The following is an 18,278-nucleotide window of genomic DNA, read 5'->3' as shown; positions in this document are numbered from 1 at the left end:
CTTTATTGAAAGTGCCCTTTTAAATATGTTTAGCTCTGGTTGTAGTTCTGGATTCCAGTGCTTTTTAGGGCTCCATTGACCAACTAAGAATTTTTTTCAGGTGGCATTTCCCCATTTATTAATGTTTTTTTAGTATAGACTCGTGTATTTTTTATTTCATTCGATTGTTTTAAATCCATCATTATTATTCATTTTGATGTTAAAAATCACCCCAACTTTAAGCATTGGGAGAAATTAAAGCTGTTACTTGAGTCCTTTTGACCAGTCCCCTTCATTTAAAAAGTATATATATATTTTATTGATTTTTTACAGAGAGGAAGGGAGAGGGAGAGAGAGTTAGAAACATGGTTCAGCTGCCTCTTGCACACCTCCTACTGGGGATGTGCCCGCAACCAAGGTACATGCCCTTGACTGGAATCAAACCTGGGACCCTTCAGTCGGCAGGCCGATGCTCTATCCACTGGGCCAAACCGGCCAGGGCCTCTTCATTTTTTAAGCACTTCTTTATTGTCTAGCACAAAGGACCAATCTTGTATTTTATCAACCAGAGAGAGAGACAGAGACAGAGAAAGAGAGAGGGGGAGACACACACAGAGAAGCATTGTTTATGATCAAGCCCCCAACCTGGGTATGTGCCTTGACCAGAATCAAACCCTCGACCTTTCCATACACTGGAAGACGCTCCCACTGAACCACACGGGCCAGGCCTAAAGAGTGGGATTTAGAAATCAAGACTTAGGTGCTAGAACTACTACTGGCTTATCACTGCTTGCACTATAAGAATTTGTAATTATCTACCTTCACCATATAGCTAGAATTTCTTTCTCTTTTTTTTAAACAAATATAATCCTAAGGTTTATTTATCAAATTTCATCAGTGGAGACTTAGAACAACTTTAAAATAAGGGCAGTTCATTATATTGGCATACTTGGCAATAATATAAGTACAGAAACTTTTTTTTAAAGACTTTTAAAAGGGGGCAACACTGATCAGCATTTGGTACATGAATATATCAATAGTAGCACGTCTACTGAAAAATCTTCCTATACATCATTAAAGTTTGGGGGTAATTTTTTTAAAAAAATACATTTTATTGATTTTGTACAGAGAGGAAGGGAGAGAGATATAGTTAGAAACATCGATGAGAGAGAGTCACCGATCAGCTGCCTCTTGCACACCCCCTACTGGGGATATGCCCGCAACCAAGGTACATGCCCTTGACCCGAATCAAACCCGGGACCTTTTAGTCCCCAAGCCGACGCTCTATCCATTGAGCCAAACCGGTTTCGGCAAAGTTTGGGGGTAATTAATGTAGCTTGAAATGTGTTCATTTTAGAATATTAGAGGCAAAAGGGGCCTTATCAAGAACAGAAAAGTGTCATTTTTTTTTTGTATGTGGTTCAGAATGCAATTTACAACACAACTGGCTTATGTTACAATAAGTAAATTCTACTTCAGGCTCTGGAATATGTGGGGCATTAAACCTGATTAAACTTTTATATGACAAAATCCCAATGTTTCTCTTAATAAATGGTTTATCGATATTGTCAGATGTAGTCTAATCATCCAAGAAAAAGTAGTTTCCACTCTTCTTTTGTTCTACATCCTTTTTTAAAAATATATATTTTATTGATTTTACACAGAGAGGAATTGAGAGGGACAGAGAGTTAGAAATGTCGATGAGAGAGATACACGCCCGCAACCAAGGTATGTGCCCTTGACCGGAATCGAACCCGGGACCTTTCAGTCCGCAGGCTGATGCTCTATCCACTGAGCCAAACCGGTTTCGGCTTGTTCTACATCCTTAATGGAATTGAGTATAGCTAGAATTTCATTCCATTGCAAGACAGTGGATTTTTCTCTCTCTCGGTTTCTCCATGTTGAGTCAGCAAACCGTATTTCAGCTTTCCGTTTTTGAGAACCTTCAGGGAGGGGCCAGCCCTGGGCCACGGGCGTGCAATACACACCTGTGTCCTCCGGAGGCCGCTGTGCTGCGCCCAGAGCAGCCTCGGCCGCCGCTGCCTCCAACCTGGGAGCGCGTGCACTTTGCAAGGACACCGAGGAGGGGGCACGCCCGCGCTCCCACTTCCTCCCGGCGCCGCCTCCGATTGGCTCCGGGGCCCCTATAAGAAGCCAGTGGAGGAGCCGCTGGCCCCGGCACAAACTTGCTGGAGGTCTCGGTCGTCCTCGTCTGCCCGCAGACAGCCGGCCCCGGGGGTGGAGGATGAGGACGTCCTGCGTGGTGCTCACCGCCCTGGTGGCGCTGGCCGCCTATTACGTCTACATCCCCCTGCCCGGCTCCCTGTCCGACCCCTGGAAGCTGATGCTGCTGGACGCGACTTTCCGGGGCGCCCAGCAAGTGGTGAGCACCCGCAGCCCGGCGCTGCTTCTTCCTCCCCCTCCCTCCTCTTCAGTGGCTTTGGAAGGGGAAGCAAAATTTCCGGACCGTGTCCCATGAGGATTGCATGTTTTTTCTAACGCAGTGAGGCAGTGGCTTTTTTTTTTTTTTTTTAAGGTGGTTCCTTAGGGCATTTTTTTTCGGGGTCTTGCATTCGCCTCCTTGCTAGCGGCGGGGCCAAGGAGAAGGTGAAATTCTTGCACAGAATCTGACAACTTGTTTAACCCTTCGTCGGACCCACGCAGCCCCCTCTTTCTGGGTTTGCAAAGTCAAAACAGTCTTTCGCCCTAAGCCGGCTACCGGGCAGACTGAGGGGTGGCGGGTTCGATTCTGGTCAAGGGCATGTCCCTCCGTGGCAGGCTTGATACCTCTATTCCGGGCGCCTGCGGGAGGCACTCTCACATCCATGTTTCTGTCTCTGCCTCTTTCCCCCTCCTTGCCACTCTCTCTGAAAAATCCATGGGATTAACAACAACAAAAATCTTTTCAGCGTTTTCTAAACCTCTCCCCCATTTCATTCTCCGAAAGGGGCCGGCAGAGAGCGATTGAGATGTTTTTAGGACAGCTCTGGATAAAACCGGCTCTCCTTTCCAGCCAGGCAGCCACCTTAAAAGCAGAAGCCCCAACCAACATCCCCAGGCTGTGGAGCTCTCCGTTCCGGGGGGCCAGCAGTCTGGGCTCCTCTAAGCACTTGAGGAACCGCTCAGATCTCCCATTTCTTGCGTGGCATGTATCAGCTCAGCCCTAGGAAGAAGGCCAGGAGGCCTGGCTGGCTGCAGGAGAGGCTTGGAGGCCAGCAGCCCGTGTTTGCATCATGCATTTGTTTCCTGCCTGCTCTGCAGCATGTATTTGCTGTCCTTGGCTGTGGAGGAGATAACCTTTGCCTGAGCCAGAGTATCCTGGCTTGCCCTGGCAGAGTAGGCCATTTCTTTCTACTGGATCATGGCTGTCTATTCCTCTCCCCCTGCCCCCCCCCTGCCCCCCAAAAGACCCCCATAAAAAAACAAACAAACAGGAAAATATTACTGTCTCTGCTTTATTTTAAGGTAAGAGGCATTATTTTTAGTGCCAGAGACTCTAAAACTTAAACTAGCATCTGCAGCCAAGGCTGAGCCCTATGATTGTACAGCATTTCTGAGCAGCTTGCTCTATTTCAGCTCCTAACCTTCCTCCAAAATCAAGTTTCCTCTTTTCCCACAACCTTAGGCTTTAATCTCAGGCTATGTTTGTTAACTCTTTTTTCATTCTTTTTTTTTTTACGAATGACTAGAGAAAGAGGTGGAGGGTGGGAATCATGGCTTTCCCTAATATTCCTTATCCCTCTCCATCCTCATTGTGTGTAGGATTCCATAGTCTCTGAAGCTTTGTCGTATCAAAAAGCTCCTTTACTAGCATATTCCTAGTAGGCATTTGCTTCTCTTGTCTCCATGTGTTTGATTTCTTTGGATTATTTTTATTGAAGTTAATTTCCAGTTTTATGCCATTATGGTCTGAGAAGATGCTTGATATGATTTCTATCTTCTTGAATTTGAAGAGACTTTGCCTATGTCCCAAAATGTGGTCTATCTTTGAGAATGTCCCATGTGCACTTGAGAAGAATGTATATTCTGTGGCTTTGGGGTGCAGTGTTCTGAAGATGTCAATTAATTCCATCTGGTCTAGTGAGTCATTTAGGATTGATATTTCTTTGCTGATTTTTTGTTTAGATGATTTGTTGAAGGGTGACAGTGGGGTATTAAAATTTCCTACTATGATTGTATTGCTATTAATCTCTCTCTTAATGTCCTCCAGCAGTTTTTTAATGTATTTGGTTGCTCCTGTATTGGGTGCATATATATTTACCAGGGTTATTTCTTCTTGTTGGATTGTTCCCTTTAGTATTATGAAGTGGCCTTCATTATCTCTTATTATGTCCTTCACTCTGAGATCTAATTTGTCAGATATAAGTATTGCTACCCCAGCTTTTTTTCATTTCCATTTTCCTGGAAAACTTTTTTCCATCCCTTCACCCTCAGTCTGTGTGCATCTCTTTTTCTGAGGTGGGTTTCTTGTAGACAACAGATGTATGGGTCTTGTTTTCTTATCCAATCTGTTACCCTATGTCTTTTGATTGGAGCATTTAATCCATTTACATTTAAGGTTATTATTGATAGGTGCTCATTTGATGCCATTTTTATTCTATACCCGTGTTCCTTCTTCACTTCTTATTTCTTTATTTTTACAGTAGACCCTTTAGCATTTCTTGCATTGCTGGTTTGGTGGAGATAAATTCCTTCAGTCTTTTTTTGTCTGTGAAGCTCCTGATTTCCCCTTCACTTTTGATTGATAGCCTTGCTGGGTACAGTATTCTTGGATTCAGACCCTTACTTTGCATGACTTTGTATATTTCATCCCATTCCCTTCTGGCCTGATAAGTTTCTGTTGAGAAATCAGTCATTTGCTTCTCTTGAGTCCAGCCACCTTTTTCACCCCCCCCCCCCCCCAAGTTCCTGTTGTCTCCTGGGAAGTGTCTGTGAAGCTACGGATCCTCTTCCTTTCCTCCTGCCCCCTAGAATGGTAAGGAATGTCCACCCCTTCTCCAGCATTGAGTTCACGAAAGGCAGTCTTCATGGAGGAAGCCCTGCAATCCCTCTTTTCCTTCAGAAATTATGGGATTTGGGAGTCACATCCTTCAAGGATTCTGGGGTACAATGGTATTTACCTGGAGTGGGTTAAATAGTCTTTAGGAAATTGCAGATAGTAAGTAAGAGAAAATGGTGACCAAGAAGAAGAAGAAGAAAAAGAGGGGATGGGGGTGGGGATGGGGGAGGGGTGGGGAAATGAAACTTCTATGTTGGCCACAGAGATCAATTTTAGTTTTCAGGTCACCAAAGAAGTCTTCCCCATCATACATAATCTGAGAAAAGCCAGGTTGCAAGAAAAAGCCATTTTCCCCCCAACAAGACTACCAACCCATTAAAGTCAAGGCCTTTGCACTCTATGGTCCTGGACAGAATGTGCCCCTCGCTGGTGCCTGGGAATGATCATGTATGTCATGCCAGGCCCCAGATATCGATGAAGCAGCCAAGTATCCTCACCTAGCACTGTAGCTTGGGACTGGCTTGTGCACAGAAGTGGCTCTCGTCACTCAGAATTGTGAAATAAAAAAATCATTCAGATCACTTGGAAGCCTCTAATGCCCAGAAAAGCAATTTTCCAGTACAGTTTCAGATTGTCCTGGGGAAGGACAAATGTGTCCTCTTGACACATTGTAAATAGATAAGAGCATGCGTGTTAGAGTCCTGCCTTCTTCTCCAAGCACATCCAGGCCAGACCCCTTACTTACTGATGGCGAGGCCAGGCAATTCCCTAGCCTGCTCTGATCTTCCGCTCTCCTGCAAACCAGAACTAACCTTGTCATGTTGTTGTGAGGTTTGGTAATGTTACTTAAAGGCCTGGAAATTGTAGTTACTCTTTTAAGAGTTGTCCCGTAGGTCTGCTTCAGCTTGTGGAGATTCCCCAATCTGTGGGACTGCCTAACTGTATTGAAACAATAAAATAAATGTAGACTGGAAGTAATTGAAACCTGGGGAGCTACCACAGACATTCCATAACATAAAGCTTGTTACCCAAGAAATTGTAGAGATGATTGATCCAATACAGAAGCAACGGAAGCTCAGACTCATGCCTCCCCATCCAGAAGAACACAAATACTAATTTTTATTCTGTTGTCATTGGCAAATGCTTCGCCCCTCAAGCTGCTCTTACCTCCTTTGTTTTGTGCAGAAGAATTATGTTTATTGTACTTTTCTTCCTTGGAGTCCTCCGAGATTACCTAAGAAGCCACTTGGGATTTTTTTCTAAGTCATCTCACGCACAGCTGCTATAGTAGATTTCATCTGGGGAGCTTTAAAAAATCCCGAGGCCCCCAAGTCACACCTTATACCAACTTTATTTAGAATTTCTGGGAGGTGAGACCCAAGCATCAGTGTTTTTAAAAGCTCCCCATGTGATTCCAAAGTACAGCATCGTTTGAAAAATAAAATGCACTGCAGATGTAGATAATGTATTTTCCTCAAACTGCTCAAATTACGTTGCACATCTGTTGCTGGGAATGAGCCTCTCATATTAGCATGGATTAGTCTCTACCAGATTAGTTGGTTGATATTTTGGCGCTAAGAGTCTAAGGGGATAAAATCCTAGCAAGGCAAATTTCAGTGTTACAGCAGAGCCATCAATAAGACTTGAGCTGTGGGAAAGCAGGTCTGGGAAGGCAGGGAAGAGAGGTTTAGATAAAGCTTGGGCATCAGAAAACTAGAGGGACAAAAGAATGGTTTGGGGAGGTTCCCATACTGATTTCAAACTGCTGTGCAAGCTAAGAGTTTAAAACCATGGTGGGCAAACTGCGGCTCGGGAGCCACATGCGGCTCTTTGGCCCCTGAGTGTGGCTTTTCCAGAAAATGCCACAGCCTGGGCGAGTCTATTATGAAGAAGTGGCATTAGAAGAAGTTTAAGTTTAAAAAAATTTGGCTCTCAAAAGAAATCTCTGTCGTACTTTTGATATTTGTCTCTGTTGACTAATGAGTTTGCCGACTTCATTAGAGCATTATCCCAATAAACCAAGGTTTCGGGTTTGATCTCCAGTCAGGACACATATAAGAAGCAACCACATGAATTCATCAATAAGTCGAACAACAAATTGATGTTTCTCTCTTTCCCAAATTAATATATATATGTATAGAAAAAGCAGAAGGATATAATTTAAAATATAGGGGTGGGGGGGAGTCATAAGGTTATAGATTCTAGTTTTCCTACAATGATCATGTAATATAATAAATTAAAACTTTTGTAATAAGTTTTGTAGTAGGTTTCCTACTTCTAAGGTGGAATTGAGGTGCCTATGTATATTAATGCGAACAAGTTTTTTAGTAATTATTCTATGAAGATAATCAAGTGTTTTTTTTTTTGTTTGTTTGTTTTTAAAGGTTATCCCAGTGGCCTGCTTGATGCTCAGTCACCTAGCTGTATCGCAGGTGGAAAGTGCACTGTGTGGAGTTTTAGGGAGATGTTAAAATGACCTATAAGAAACTGCAGCCTAGGACTAGCCCTGTTAACATTCAGCCATTAAAAAGGTAGGAGCCGACAGGTGTTACAGAAGAGGTACAGTTATAGAAACTCAGAGGAAGTTTAGAAAGGTGGTAAGATGGTGAATAAAGTTAATAATGGCTCTAAAGGGAGTTCAGAGTAAGAGTTTAACTTTTTTTTTTTTTTTTTTTTTTTTTTATCTTGATCATCTCTTCGCTTACATGAGTTGTGAGTTTCTGATAGCATGTAGAAGAGGTTGTTGAGATTGGTATTTCTACTGAGCATCCTCCGTCTTTCTTATGGATGTCAGTGCTTTTGGACTAGTTGAGCAAGTTTTTTATTGTCTTGTAAAATGTCCCCAAACTCGTTGAAATCTAAAGTGATCTTACCTGAATATTCTGAGCATGAGGTGGTTGTGGTTTAGGTGACAGCTCAGCTGGATGTCTTGTAGAGCTTCAACTTGCTAACTTTTTTCATAACCATTCATGCATGAACGGGTGTGTTTGCTGATGATAGGTAGATTTAACCTGAAAACAATAGTAAATAACAAGTTTGTGTACCGCCTTCTATACGTGCCATGATACATATTTCTTCAAGTAAGTTAGAGAGTTCACCAGTCACAGATTTTTTTAGCTTATATAGTGGGATTTTTCTTTAAATATCTCTATAGAGAGGCCTTAAGAATAGCTTTGGGGCGATATTTATTCAGCTTTAGTTCTGACAGATCAGCAATCTGAGTTAGTCTTTGATAATGAGTTAGTCCTTTTCAGGAGGCTATCAAAGGTTGGATAGGTTCAGCTACCAGGTGTGTTAGATAATGCCCAATTTGTAGTTTTTCTTTTTCTTTTTTCCTAGAACTTTGCAAATATTGTCCCAAGCACAGAAATGCTATCATTATTACTACTTTATTTAATGGTACATTCCATTTCTAACAAGTGGCGTGAGCTTGATCTATGACATTTCTGTGAGATGTGGAAGTGTAATAATCATTCTTAAATATTCCATTAATGCACACTTACTTATTTTAAAATAGTGATGTTTACTTTTACTGCCAAATGAAACTACGTGAGAGCGGTCTACCACTTATTTTCTCCTTCATTTTATCTTTCATTGTTTCCAAAATAAAATTAAAATTCTACCATTAAGAAGTCATCAGTTATTCAATGAATAGTAACTGAACACCAGTGCCCGGGAGTGAGTGGCAAAAGGAAAATAAAGAAGACACAAACTTAATCTTAAAAAGTTTACCGTCAACTGAAAGGGAGATAAACTTATTGAAATTATAGAGCGGGGACTTGAATGACCGAAGGAGAGTTATGATAGAGGTATTTATGGTTTGCTACAAGGGCCTTAAAAAGGATATCTAATGTAGGCCTGGGCATTGGGGAGTTTCCTTTCACATTGACATCTAATCTGAGTTATCAAGGTTAATGTTTACGGTAAAAGTAGCTAACATCTATTAGGGATATATAGTGAGCATTTACTGTGTGCCAGATACTGACCTGCATGCTTTGTAAACAATTCATTTAGTCAGGGGTCTTCAAACTTTTTAAAGTGGGGGCCAGATCACGGTCCCTCAGAGAGCTGGAGGGCCGGACTATATGAACTACTAATTCCTACTGTAACACCTCGGCTGCGCTCACTGCCCAAAAAACCTGGCGGGCCGGATCAGACTCCTCTGCAGGCCGCATGTGGCCCGCGGGCCGTAGTTTGAAGACCCCTGTAACACGCTCTAATTCTATGCGGCAGGTGGGGTTTTTTGCTTTTGTTTTGAGGGATTATTTTCGGGTTTACTGACACATCAAAATGAAATGTATGATTTTGGAAAACACCTGTAAAAGCCTGAAGTGAACAGTGCCTCTGCTTAGCAGCCATTAGGATCTCTGGGTCAGCCCAAACTGGTTTTGCTCAGTGGATAGAGTGTCGGCCTGTGGACTGAAGGGTCCTGGGTTCGATTCCAGTCAAGGGCATGTACCTTGGTTGCGGGCACAACTCCAGTGGGGGTGTGCAGGAGGCAGCTGATTGATGTTTCTCTCTCATCGATGTTTCTAACTGTCTTATCTCTCTCCCTTCAACTCTGTAAAAAATCAATAAAAATATAACAAAAAAGAAAGAAAGAAAGAAAAAGATCTCTGGTTCAGAAAGGAATTTAGGTTTTATCTAGACCAAGGGTGGGGGACATTTTTTTTTCTCTCAAGTGCCATTTGGATATTTAGAACATCATTTGAGGGCCATACAAAATTATCAACTTAAAAATTAGCTTGGTCTATTTGGTCAAACGTTGAATTAACTCACCCCTAATGTCTTGGTAGGGGTAGACCAACTGATTTCTGGGGCCTTATATGGCCCATGGGCTAGACGTTCCCCACCTTTTCTCTAAACCAACCCATTTTCTGTGGTTTCATCTGACCTCCCTTGACTGCCCTTAGAAGCCCAGCTGAGAAGACTGAGGCCTCTTGCAAGGGTTATGACAAAGAGGTGGATGTTCTTGTTTTCTTTATCTTCCAAAGGAGGAAACTGAAATGCAAAGAACAGGGCTCAAGGAGATAGTTTATAAGAGGGGAAGTCATGATTCACCTCCAGCTTGTCCTATTTTGAGCTCAGGAGCTTGATCATAGTCCTAGAAGCCTTTCCTGAGAAGCCAGCTGTGTGAAGGAGCGGGGGAGGAGAGGAGAGAGGAGAAAGGAGGGTGAAAAGGGCACGCCAGCCAGAAGGGACTTTCCCAAGGAGAGAGCGCAATACAGCTAGGGGACTACACGTGGTTAGGTTGGCTGGAGCATGAAGCTCAAAGAAGTCGGCGAGATGCAGGAAGGAAGCACAGGTTAGATAATGAAGGGCTTTGTGGGTCAAGAAAGGGGCCACTGAGAGATTTTTAGTGGGAAAACCACATGATCAAATCTGTGCTTTAGAACAGTCTCTGTCAGCGGCGGTGGAGAGACTAGAGTATAAAAAATCAAGTGGAGGTGAGAGACCGCCGAGGAAGCAATCCAGGTGAGAGGTGAGAGCGTGAGCCAATGAAGTGGGGCTGGTTTGGAGGGAAGCTTGCTGGTGGAGGGGATAGGACGAGTGAGGGAAGAAAGGAGTCAAAGACGACTCCTGGCACAGGCTCTGGAGTAACTGAGTAAATGGTGGTAATGACTCTCATTTAGGGAAAGGAGCAGGCCTGAGGGTTAAGAGAGCTTAGATATTGTTTTGAAGTATCTGTGGGACTGATCCAAGGATAGCAATTTAGAAATAGCTTACATATATACAAAGCCAGAGTTCAGGGAGAGAGAGAAATTGAGAGAGAGAGTTGGTCTGGAGACAGGAACTTGGGAGTGGTCAGTGGGTGGGTAGTGGGATGTGTATGAAGTGAGAGTAGGATTGGGGGATCCTACCAAAGACACCCCATGGGGATAGCAGTGGCTAGAGGAAAAGGAGGCTAGCCCTGAGAGAAATGAGACCCTAAAGAACCCACTTTTTTATGATACCTTACATTTATATAGAGCTCCAGGTTCTTACAAAGGGTTTCACTTAGATCATCTCATTTTATTGTAATAAACTAGGGGCCCAGTGCAGGAATTGGTGCACCTTGAAAGGAATTGTGGGCTGCAAGGCTGCAATGGGCACAGGGGCGGGTCTCAGCCCATCCTCCACACCCCCTGCCTGGCATCTCCTGCCTTGGCCTCCATCCCCTGTCTGCTGGCAGCCCCGCTCCCGCCACAGCCGCCACCACCACCACCACCACCACCACGGCTCCCAAGTGCTGAGAGTGCTGGCCCTGCTTGCACCAGCTGATGGCGTGGAGAGATTGGGGCCGGTGCCAGCAGGAGGTGTGAGCTGGATCAGTGGGTGCAAGAGGCAGCTGCTGTCCCAATCGCTCCTCAGGAACAGGTGGAGGTAGAGAAGCCCTCAGGGACGATTGGGGCTGGCAGCCACCACTTATACCTGCTGATGGTGCCGGCAGCTGGTGCTAGTGGGCCTTCGCTGACAGAGTTGGCTGTCAGCCTCGATCGCCCCTCAGGAGCAGGGGAAGGTGGAGAAGCCCTGAAGGGCAATTGGGCCGACACGGGGCACTGGCACCACCAGAGGCTCGCCCCGATAATGGCGACTGGCACCTGCCTTGATCTGGCGACCCCGCTCACCTGCTCCACCATCCGCTGCACCATATTCCGTGCTCTGCCACCTGTTGCCGACACCTGCCATGGCCCATGCATACCCCCTGGTGGTCAGTGACCGGTTGTCCGGTTGTTCTGCCGTTCAGTCTATTTGCATATTAGCCTTTTATTGTATAGGATAACTGGTTGGCATTAGTTATTTCCATTCGTCAGGTGAGAAAGGACCGTTGATACCCCTAAGTTTACATCATTAGCTATACTGGCGAAATAGGGATTGGAATCAAGGTTCCTAGACTTCTAGTTTCGCCATTTACTGCTGGGCCAGGCTGACCTGAAAAGAAGACCTCTAGGATGGATTTGCGCCTTTTTGTCCATGGCGCACTCCTCTGACAGGCCCCGTGTGGCCGTGGCCACACATGCAGGAATGCATGATCACTTTACAGTCACTGGCGCACTGTATCCCGACCTTTTATGGAGCCCCCAAGCCCCACAGGGGAATTAATCTGCACCATTCTTTTTTCATGCCATAGACTTGATTACATTTTTAAAAATATGTTTTATTGATTTTTTACAGAGAGGAAGGGAGAGAGATAGAGTCAGAAACATCGATGAGAGAGAAACACCGATCAGCTGCCTCCCGCACACCCCCCATTGGGGACGTGCCTGCAACAAAGACACATGCCCCTGACCGGAATTGAACCCAGGACCCCTCAGTCTGCAGGCCAATGCTCTATCCACTGAGCCAAACCGGTTTTGGCTGATTACATTTTTTAAGTGTGTCAGGGGAAACAGAGGGAAATAATGGAGGGAGATCTATATGGGTTTGAATGACAGAATTCATAAGACTTATAAAGAGAATTTTACAATGGTTCTCCAACAGAATGCCAACTCTGATAAATTTGAATAGTTATACAACATGGTTTTAGGTTTTCACTTTTATAAAACCCTCAACCAATATCTGTGGCCCACCTGTAGGAATCTCTTCTATAGTTTACTGTTCGTGCTACTAAATGTAGAGAGATAGTCCCCAAGTAATATATACCAAGGTAGCTATATAATTAATAAATTGTCCAAACCAGGCCATTTTTTTGAGAGTGATAGGGCCTGCTATTAATAACCATGCCAAGACAACTGTTTTAAACCAGAATTCTACCTAGACAAATCTGGACAGGTGCTTGGCCTACGTTTATTTGGTTTGCAAACATTCAGCAGCATCATATCTGATTTGTAGAATGATCCTTGTGCTTTCTGTTCTGCGCAAACCTGACTGCTAACCCTCCCATAGACACCCTCCGCCCTTACCCCCTGACTTGCTTTCCCTCAGGAGAGTGGCAGGATAAAAGGACTGCATTCCTTAGCTGGCACCGAGGGCTGGTCCAACCTGGAAGTCACACTCTCATGGTGTTCCCATGCCTGTCAGTGTACCTGACACCTTTCCTCCTCTGTCCCCTCTGCCCCACATGCTCTCCCACTCTCTGTCTTACTTTGGCCAACATCCCCCACATCTTCCAATGCCTCCTGGAAAATCATCTCTTTTGGAAACTTTCCCCTTATCTGCAGTCAGTTTTTTTATTTTTAATCTTATTGTTGAAAGTGTTACATATATCCTCTTTTTCCCCCCACTGACCATTTTTAGCAACCTCTTCCTCTCCCTCGAATCCCCCCCCACCCCCATGCCTCAGGCCTTCACCACCCTATTGTCTGTGTCCTTGGGTTATGCATATTATGTATACAAGTTCTTTGGTTGATCTCTTCCTGCCCACTCCCACCCCTGTCTTCCCTCTGAGATTCCACAGAGTTCCATGCTTCTATGTCACTGGATCTATTTTGTTCATCACTTTATTTTGTTCATTAGATTTCACATATGAGTGAGATCATGGGACCAGTCAGCGTTTATCTCTCTCCTTTACACTCTGATAGTGTTTTGTTTCTCTTTTCTTTCTTTTTAAAAATTTTTTTTATAAGAGTTTATTTGAGCCAAACTGGTAACATATGCCTGGGAGCAAGATGGCAAATGTGCCCTGTGTTTCGTGTTTCTTTTAAGGCCCTTGTATGTTTCTCTCTTTCTGTTGATAGGTACAAAGTCCCCACCAAATCATAAACTTTCTCACCTATGATAGACGTTAATTTCTCTCTTACTGCGTCAGGTGTTTCTTCTTTGCTTTGCTTTGGTTTGAAGATCACTGGCCACAGAGAACACAGGAATTCACGGCTCCACTTTCTGTCTCCTGTGTTACTCCATTCGCCCTGAGAGGCACCCCTGGTGCTTCTGACTTTGAACTTCTCTAAAAATGGCCTTTTGTTGTCCCTTTGCAACTTCTTTGCAAGCCCCACTGCTTTCTGGCTTCTGACTTCCTCAGTATTTTTGCAGATGATGCTTTTCTCAAATTTGTAGTGAATTACGAGCCTGCTCTAGCTAAATGATAATTAGAATTACAGGCCATCTCCTTAAAAGATTGCTGGTCAATCCCCACATTCATTTCACATCGTTCTACCTTTCCCTTTTCCTCCTGAGTGGCTAATGGACGAATGCTCCCTAAGAAACTTATTTGACCTGACCCTCTTCTGCTGCCTGTCCCTGCTCTGGGACTACAATTACCTTTTCTTTCTTCTGAAGTCTGCTTTTCTAAAGTACAAGTTGTTTATCTCTCTCTTCCTAGTTTATGCATCAGATAAAGATAAGGCCACTCTGTCCCAAGGCTCCAGTCATTTCCATTTCAGGACACAGTACTTGTCAGTGAGAAGCAAGTCCAGAGCACCAGTAGTCCCTGTGTCCTCGACTGTCTTAGGAAGGCAACTCCTAAATTCTGCTTTTAGAAGATTATTTGCTTTTATTTTTATTTATTTATTTTTATTTATTTATTTTAAAATATATTTTATATATATATATATATTTATTAAATTATTATTTTTGTACATATACAAATGCCCCCCTCCCATATATACCCTCCCTCCCCAGAGTTTTGTGTCCATTGGTTGTACTTATATGCATGTATACAAGTCCTTCGGTTGATCTCTTATCTCCCCCAGATCTCCCCAACCTCCCCGCTGTAATTTGACAGTCTGCTTGTTGCTTTACCGTCTCTATATCTATCTTTTGTTTCTTCAGTTTATAATGTTCTTTATATATCTTCAAAAAAAATTAAAAAAAAAGAAAAAAAGAAAAAGAAAATATGAAAAAAACACTCACATGAAAAGTATCTGTAAAATAAGTTATATAAAGCTTATGTCAAACATAAGATTTGCTTAATAAATATTAATTCCCCTTTCTCATCTAAAAAAAATTAAAAAATATATATATATTTTTATTGATTTTTTACAAAGATGAAGGGAGAGAGATAGAGAGCTAGAAATGTCAATGAGAGAGAAACATCGACCAGCCGCCTCCTGCACCGGGGATGTCCCCACAACCCAAGGTACATGCCCTTGACCTGAATCGAACCCTGGACCTTTCAGTCCGCAGGCCGACGCTCTACCACTGAGCCAAACCGGTTTCAGCTTTTTTTTTTTTTTTTTTTAAATATATCTTATTGATTTTTTACAGAGAGGGATAGAGAGTTAGAAACATCGATGAGAGAGAAACATCGACCAGCGGCCTCTTGCACACCTTCTACTGGGGATGTGCCCGCAACCACCAAGGTACATGCCCTTGACCTGAATCAAACCCGGGACCTTTCAGTCCGCAGGCTGATGCTCTATCCACTGAGCCAAACCGGTTTCGGCAAGATTATTTGCTTTCAATAGAATAAGATTTCTGTCAGATAATAATGAATCCATTTACTGGATAATAAATATAACCACCTTGCAAAATAGTCATCAGTGTCCTCATTTAACAGAAGCTCAGCAAGAGTAAGTGACTGGTTCACAGACACATGACTGCCTAGGGAGGAGGCAACTTCCACAGCAGGACACCAGTGCCTTTTGGACTATGTTCTGTTTCCCATCAGGATTGTGCAATCTCCCCTCCCTTCCCAGTCCACCTCTGAAATATTTGTACCAGTTGTGTGTTCCACATTAAGAGGGTGCAGGAAAAAGAAAAGAAAAGGAAAAAAAGAACAGAAAAGAAATAAAGAAAAAGAAAGCATCATGCAGGAAAGGAATGTATTATGTATTTACAAATTTTCATTCTGGAGGATTATTTTTGTTGCTGTTGTTAATCTTCACCGGAGGATATTTTTCCATTAATTTTCAGAGAGAGTGGAAAGGAGGGCAAGAGGCAGAGAGAAACATCGGTGTGAGAAAGACATAGATAGTATTCTGCACTAGTTCAACCAGGGCCTGGGATTGAGCCCACAACCTTCGAGGTACAGGCCCTTGACCAGTTCGAACCCCAGGACCCTTCAGTCTGAGTGCCGACGCTCTATCCACTGAGCCAAACCGGCTAGGGCTCTGAAGGATTTTGATGTATATTACACATTGTAAAAGATTCCAGGGTTAAAGAGACTTGGAAATGCTGAGTTAAACAGAGTTCATCGGGATTTGTTTTTAAACTGTAAATGTTTCAGAATTCCTACCATACTGACATGTATTTTGAGTCTTAGAGAGTCTAAACTTAATTGACTGTCGGTCTTCATTTTACAAAGGAGTTCATAATAATGATGGTATATTTACCAAATTTGGGGGACTGTTTTCATAGTGTTAAAGAGCATACACTTGAGGATCAAGGAGACCTGGTTTCAAATCTCCAGGCTCTGAGCTATGCTTGCTGTGTGACCTCAAAGAGTATTTCACCTATGAGTTTATTTCCTTATCTAATTGTGATATTTAGCCCATAAAGTTATTTGAAGTTTGTATGAGTAACGTGTATAAAGCTTTATTGTTTGTCACCATTATCATGCATTAGTTAATAAGTAAAGCACTTGAAATAGTACCTGGCACATAAGACATATATTCCTTTCAGATCTGATTTCTGGCAATTGTCTACAGTATTCTCCAACAGTAGTATGCTGGTTTTTATTCTTTTATTTTCACCATTATTCTTGGCAGTCTGCTACTGCTCTCAGGTTCGCGGAATTCTGTATAGGAGTAGATCTAACCTGTTGGCTAGGCTACTGGATTGAAATTCTGGGTTTAGCACTTAGTAGTTGTGAGACTAGTTGGGCAAGTTAGTTAGGCTCTCTGTACTTCAGTTTAGTTTCCCTATCTATTAAAGTGGGATAATGATAGAGCTTCTCTCAAGGCTCATTATGTGAATTAAATGTGATTGTGGATACAAAATTCTTAGCACAGTGCTTTGTGTATAGCAAGAACTAAAAACCAAACCTCTTCCTATGGTTAAAATTTCGAGTGCTTGGGCTGATGTTCTAATGGATGTACAGACATCGCCATCAGCAGCAGCATCACTAATTCATACTGTTCTAATCATTTTGCAAACATATTACCTCAGTCTTTATAATACCCCTGTGAGGTAAGTGCTATTATTATTCCAATATTGTAAATGAAGAATTTCAGGCACAAAGAGGGGTTAAGTAACTTGCCCAAGTCCCACACCCAGAGCAAGAGTTGTCCTTCAAGCAGTTTAGTGGAATAAGTGCTCTGAAAGCTGGAGAAATTGTATGTGTTTAGACCGTCACTCTCTTATATCAAACATCTCTACTGGGCTTTGCCAAGGTATGAATTCGTTTTAGAAATTATGTGTTACCTGAGAAAGAGTTCCTTAGTTAGAGTTGTTGACATGACATTTTTTTTTTTTTTTTTTAATATATACAATGTTTTATTGGACTTCTGCCCTAATGGTGGCAGCTCTGCCTGCTGGTGGATCCCTCAATGTATCAGACAGAAAGTGTATTCCTAGGCAACTGGCCCTTTTATATGTCAGCATCTCGACTTGTAGCCTGTTTGTTGGAATGATTTCAAGGATTCCTTACAAAACTAACATTTTGACTTAGGCATTGTGGATATTGAGCTCTCATTTTCAATGGGAAATAGCCTAAATATATTTTACAGCTCGTGATTAAAACCTGAGATGGAGGTTACTGGTGGACATAATTGATATGTTAAATATATTAAATTATACATACCTATATAATAATTTAGTACATTAAAAACAAACAAACCAAGGGGAATAAAAAAGTAAAGAAACTCCCCTTCCCCAAATAATTAAATTTCTGTTGGTTGGCTCATCTAAATGGAAATATATTTTAAAATCTGGACCATAGCCAGTTTGTCTCAGTGGATAGAGCATCAACCTGCAGACCAAAGAGTTCCAGTTTTTTGTTTTTTAGTTTTATATTACTTGGTTGGAGCCCAGTCTTATTTTAATCTTTTTTTGGGGGGTGGGGTGGAAGTTAGAGATACTTTTATAAAACCATAACAGTCATCTTAGCTGGTTTAGCTCAGTGGATAGAGCATTGGCCTGCAGACTGAAGGGTCCAATGTTCCATTCCAGTCAAGGGCACATGCCCAGGTTGCAGGCTCTGTCCCTGGTAGGGGGTATACAAGAGGCAGCACGGATCAATGATTCTCATCATTGATGTCTCTCTCACTCCCTCTCCCTTCCTCTCTGAAATCAATAAATATATATATATATTAAAAAACAAAAAACCATAACAATCACAGTTTGGATACAATTTTAAATTTAATTTTACTTGAATTTCACAAAAGAAAAAGAGAAGTTGATAGGATTGCTGATTCATATAAATATTTCCTCTAGATGAGAGATACTTCCCCTAAAAATCCCTTCAATATTTAAAAAACAAAACAAAAAACTGAGAATAGTA

The 18,278-nt window shown here is 42.6% G+C and overlaps 1 protein-coding gene across 1 annotated transcript in view; it reads left to right on the top strand.

The window, feature by feature from the left end:
• The first annotated feature begins 2,128 nt into the window (after positions 1–2,128).
• Positions 2,129–18,278, top strand: part of NCEH1 (neutral cholesterol ester hydrolase 1) — a 65,117-nt gene continuing 48,967 nt past the window's right edge. The window contains exon 1 of the mRNA XM_036443805.2: positions 2,129–2,362. Coding sequence (XP_036299698.1) covers positions 2,225–2,362 — 138 coding nt within the window. The 5' untranslated portion in view covers positions 2,129–2,224. The remainder of the gene's footprint in view (positions 2,363–18,278) is intronic.

Source organism: Pipistrellus kuhlii, unplaced genomic scaffold, assembly GCF_014108245.1.
Source record: "Pipistrellus kuhlii isolate mPipKuh1 unplaced genomic scaffold, mPipKuh1.p scaffold_m20_p_2, whole genome shotgun sequence".
Lineage (NCBI taxonomy): Eukaryota > Metazoa > Chordata > Mammalia > Chiroptera > Vespertilionidae > Pipistrellus > Pipistrellus kuhlii.
The sequence above is the reverse complement of the archived record's forward strand: the minus strand, read 5'-3'. Positions and strand labels throughout refer to the sequence as shown.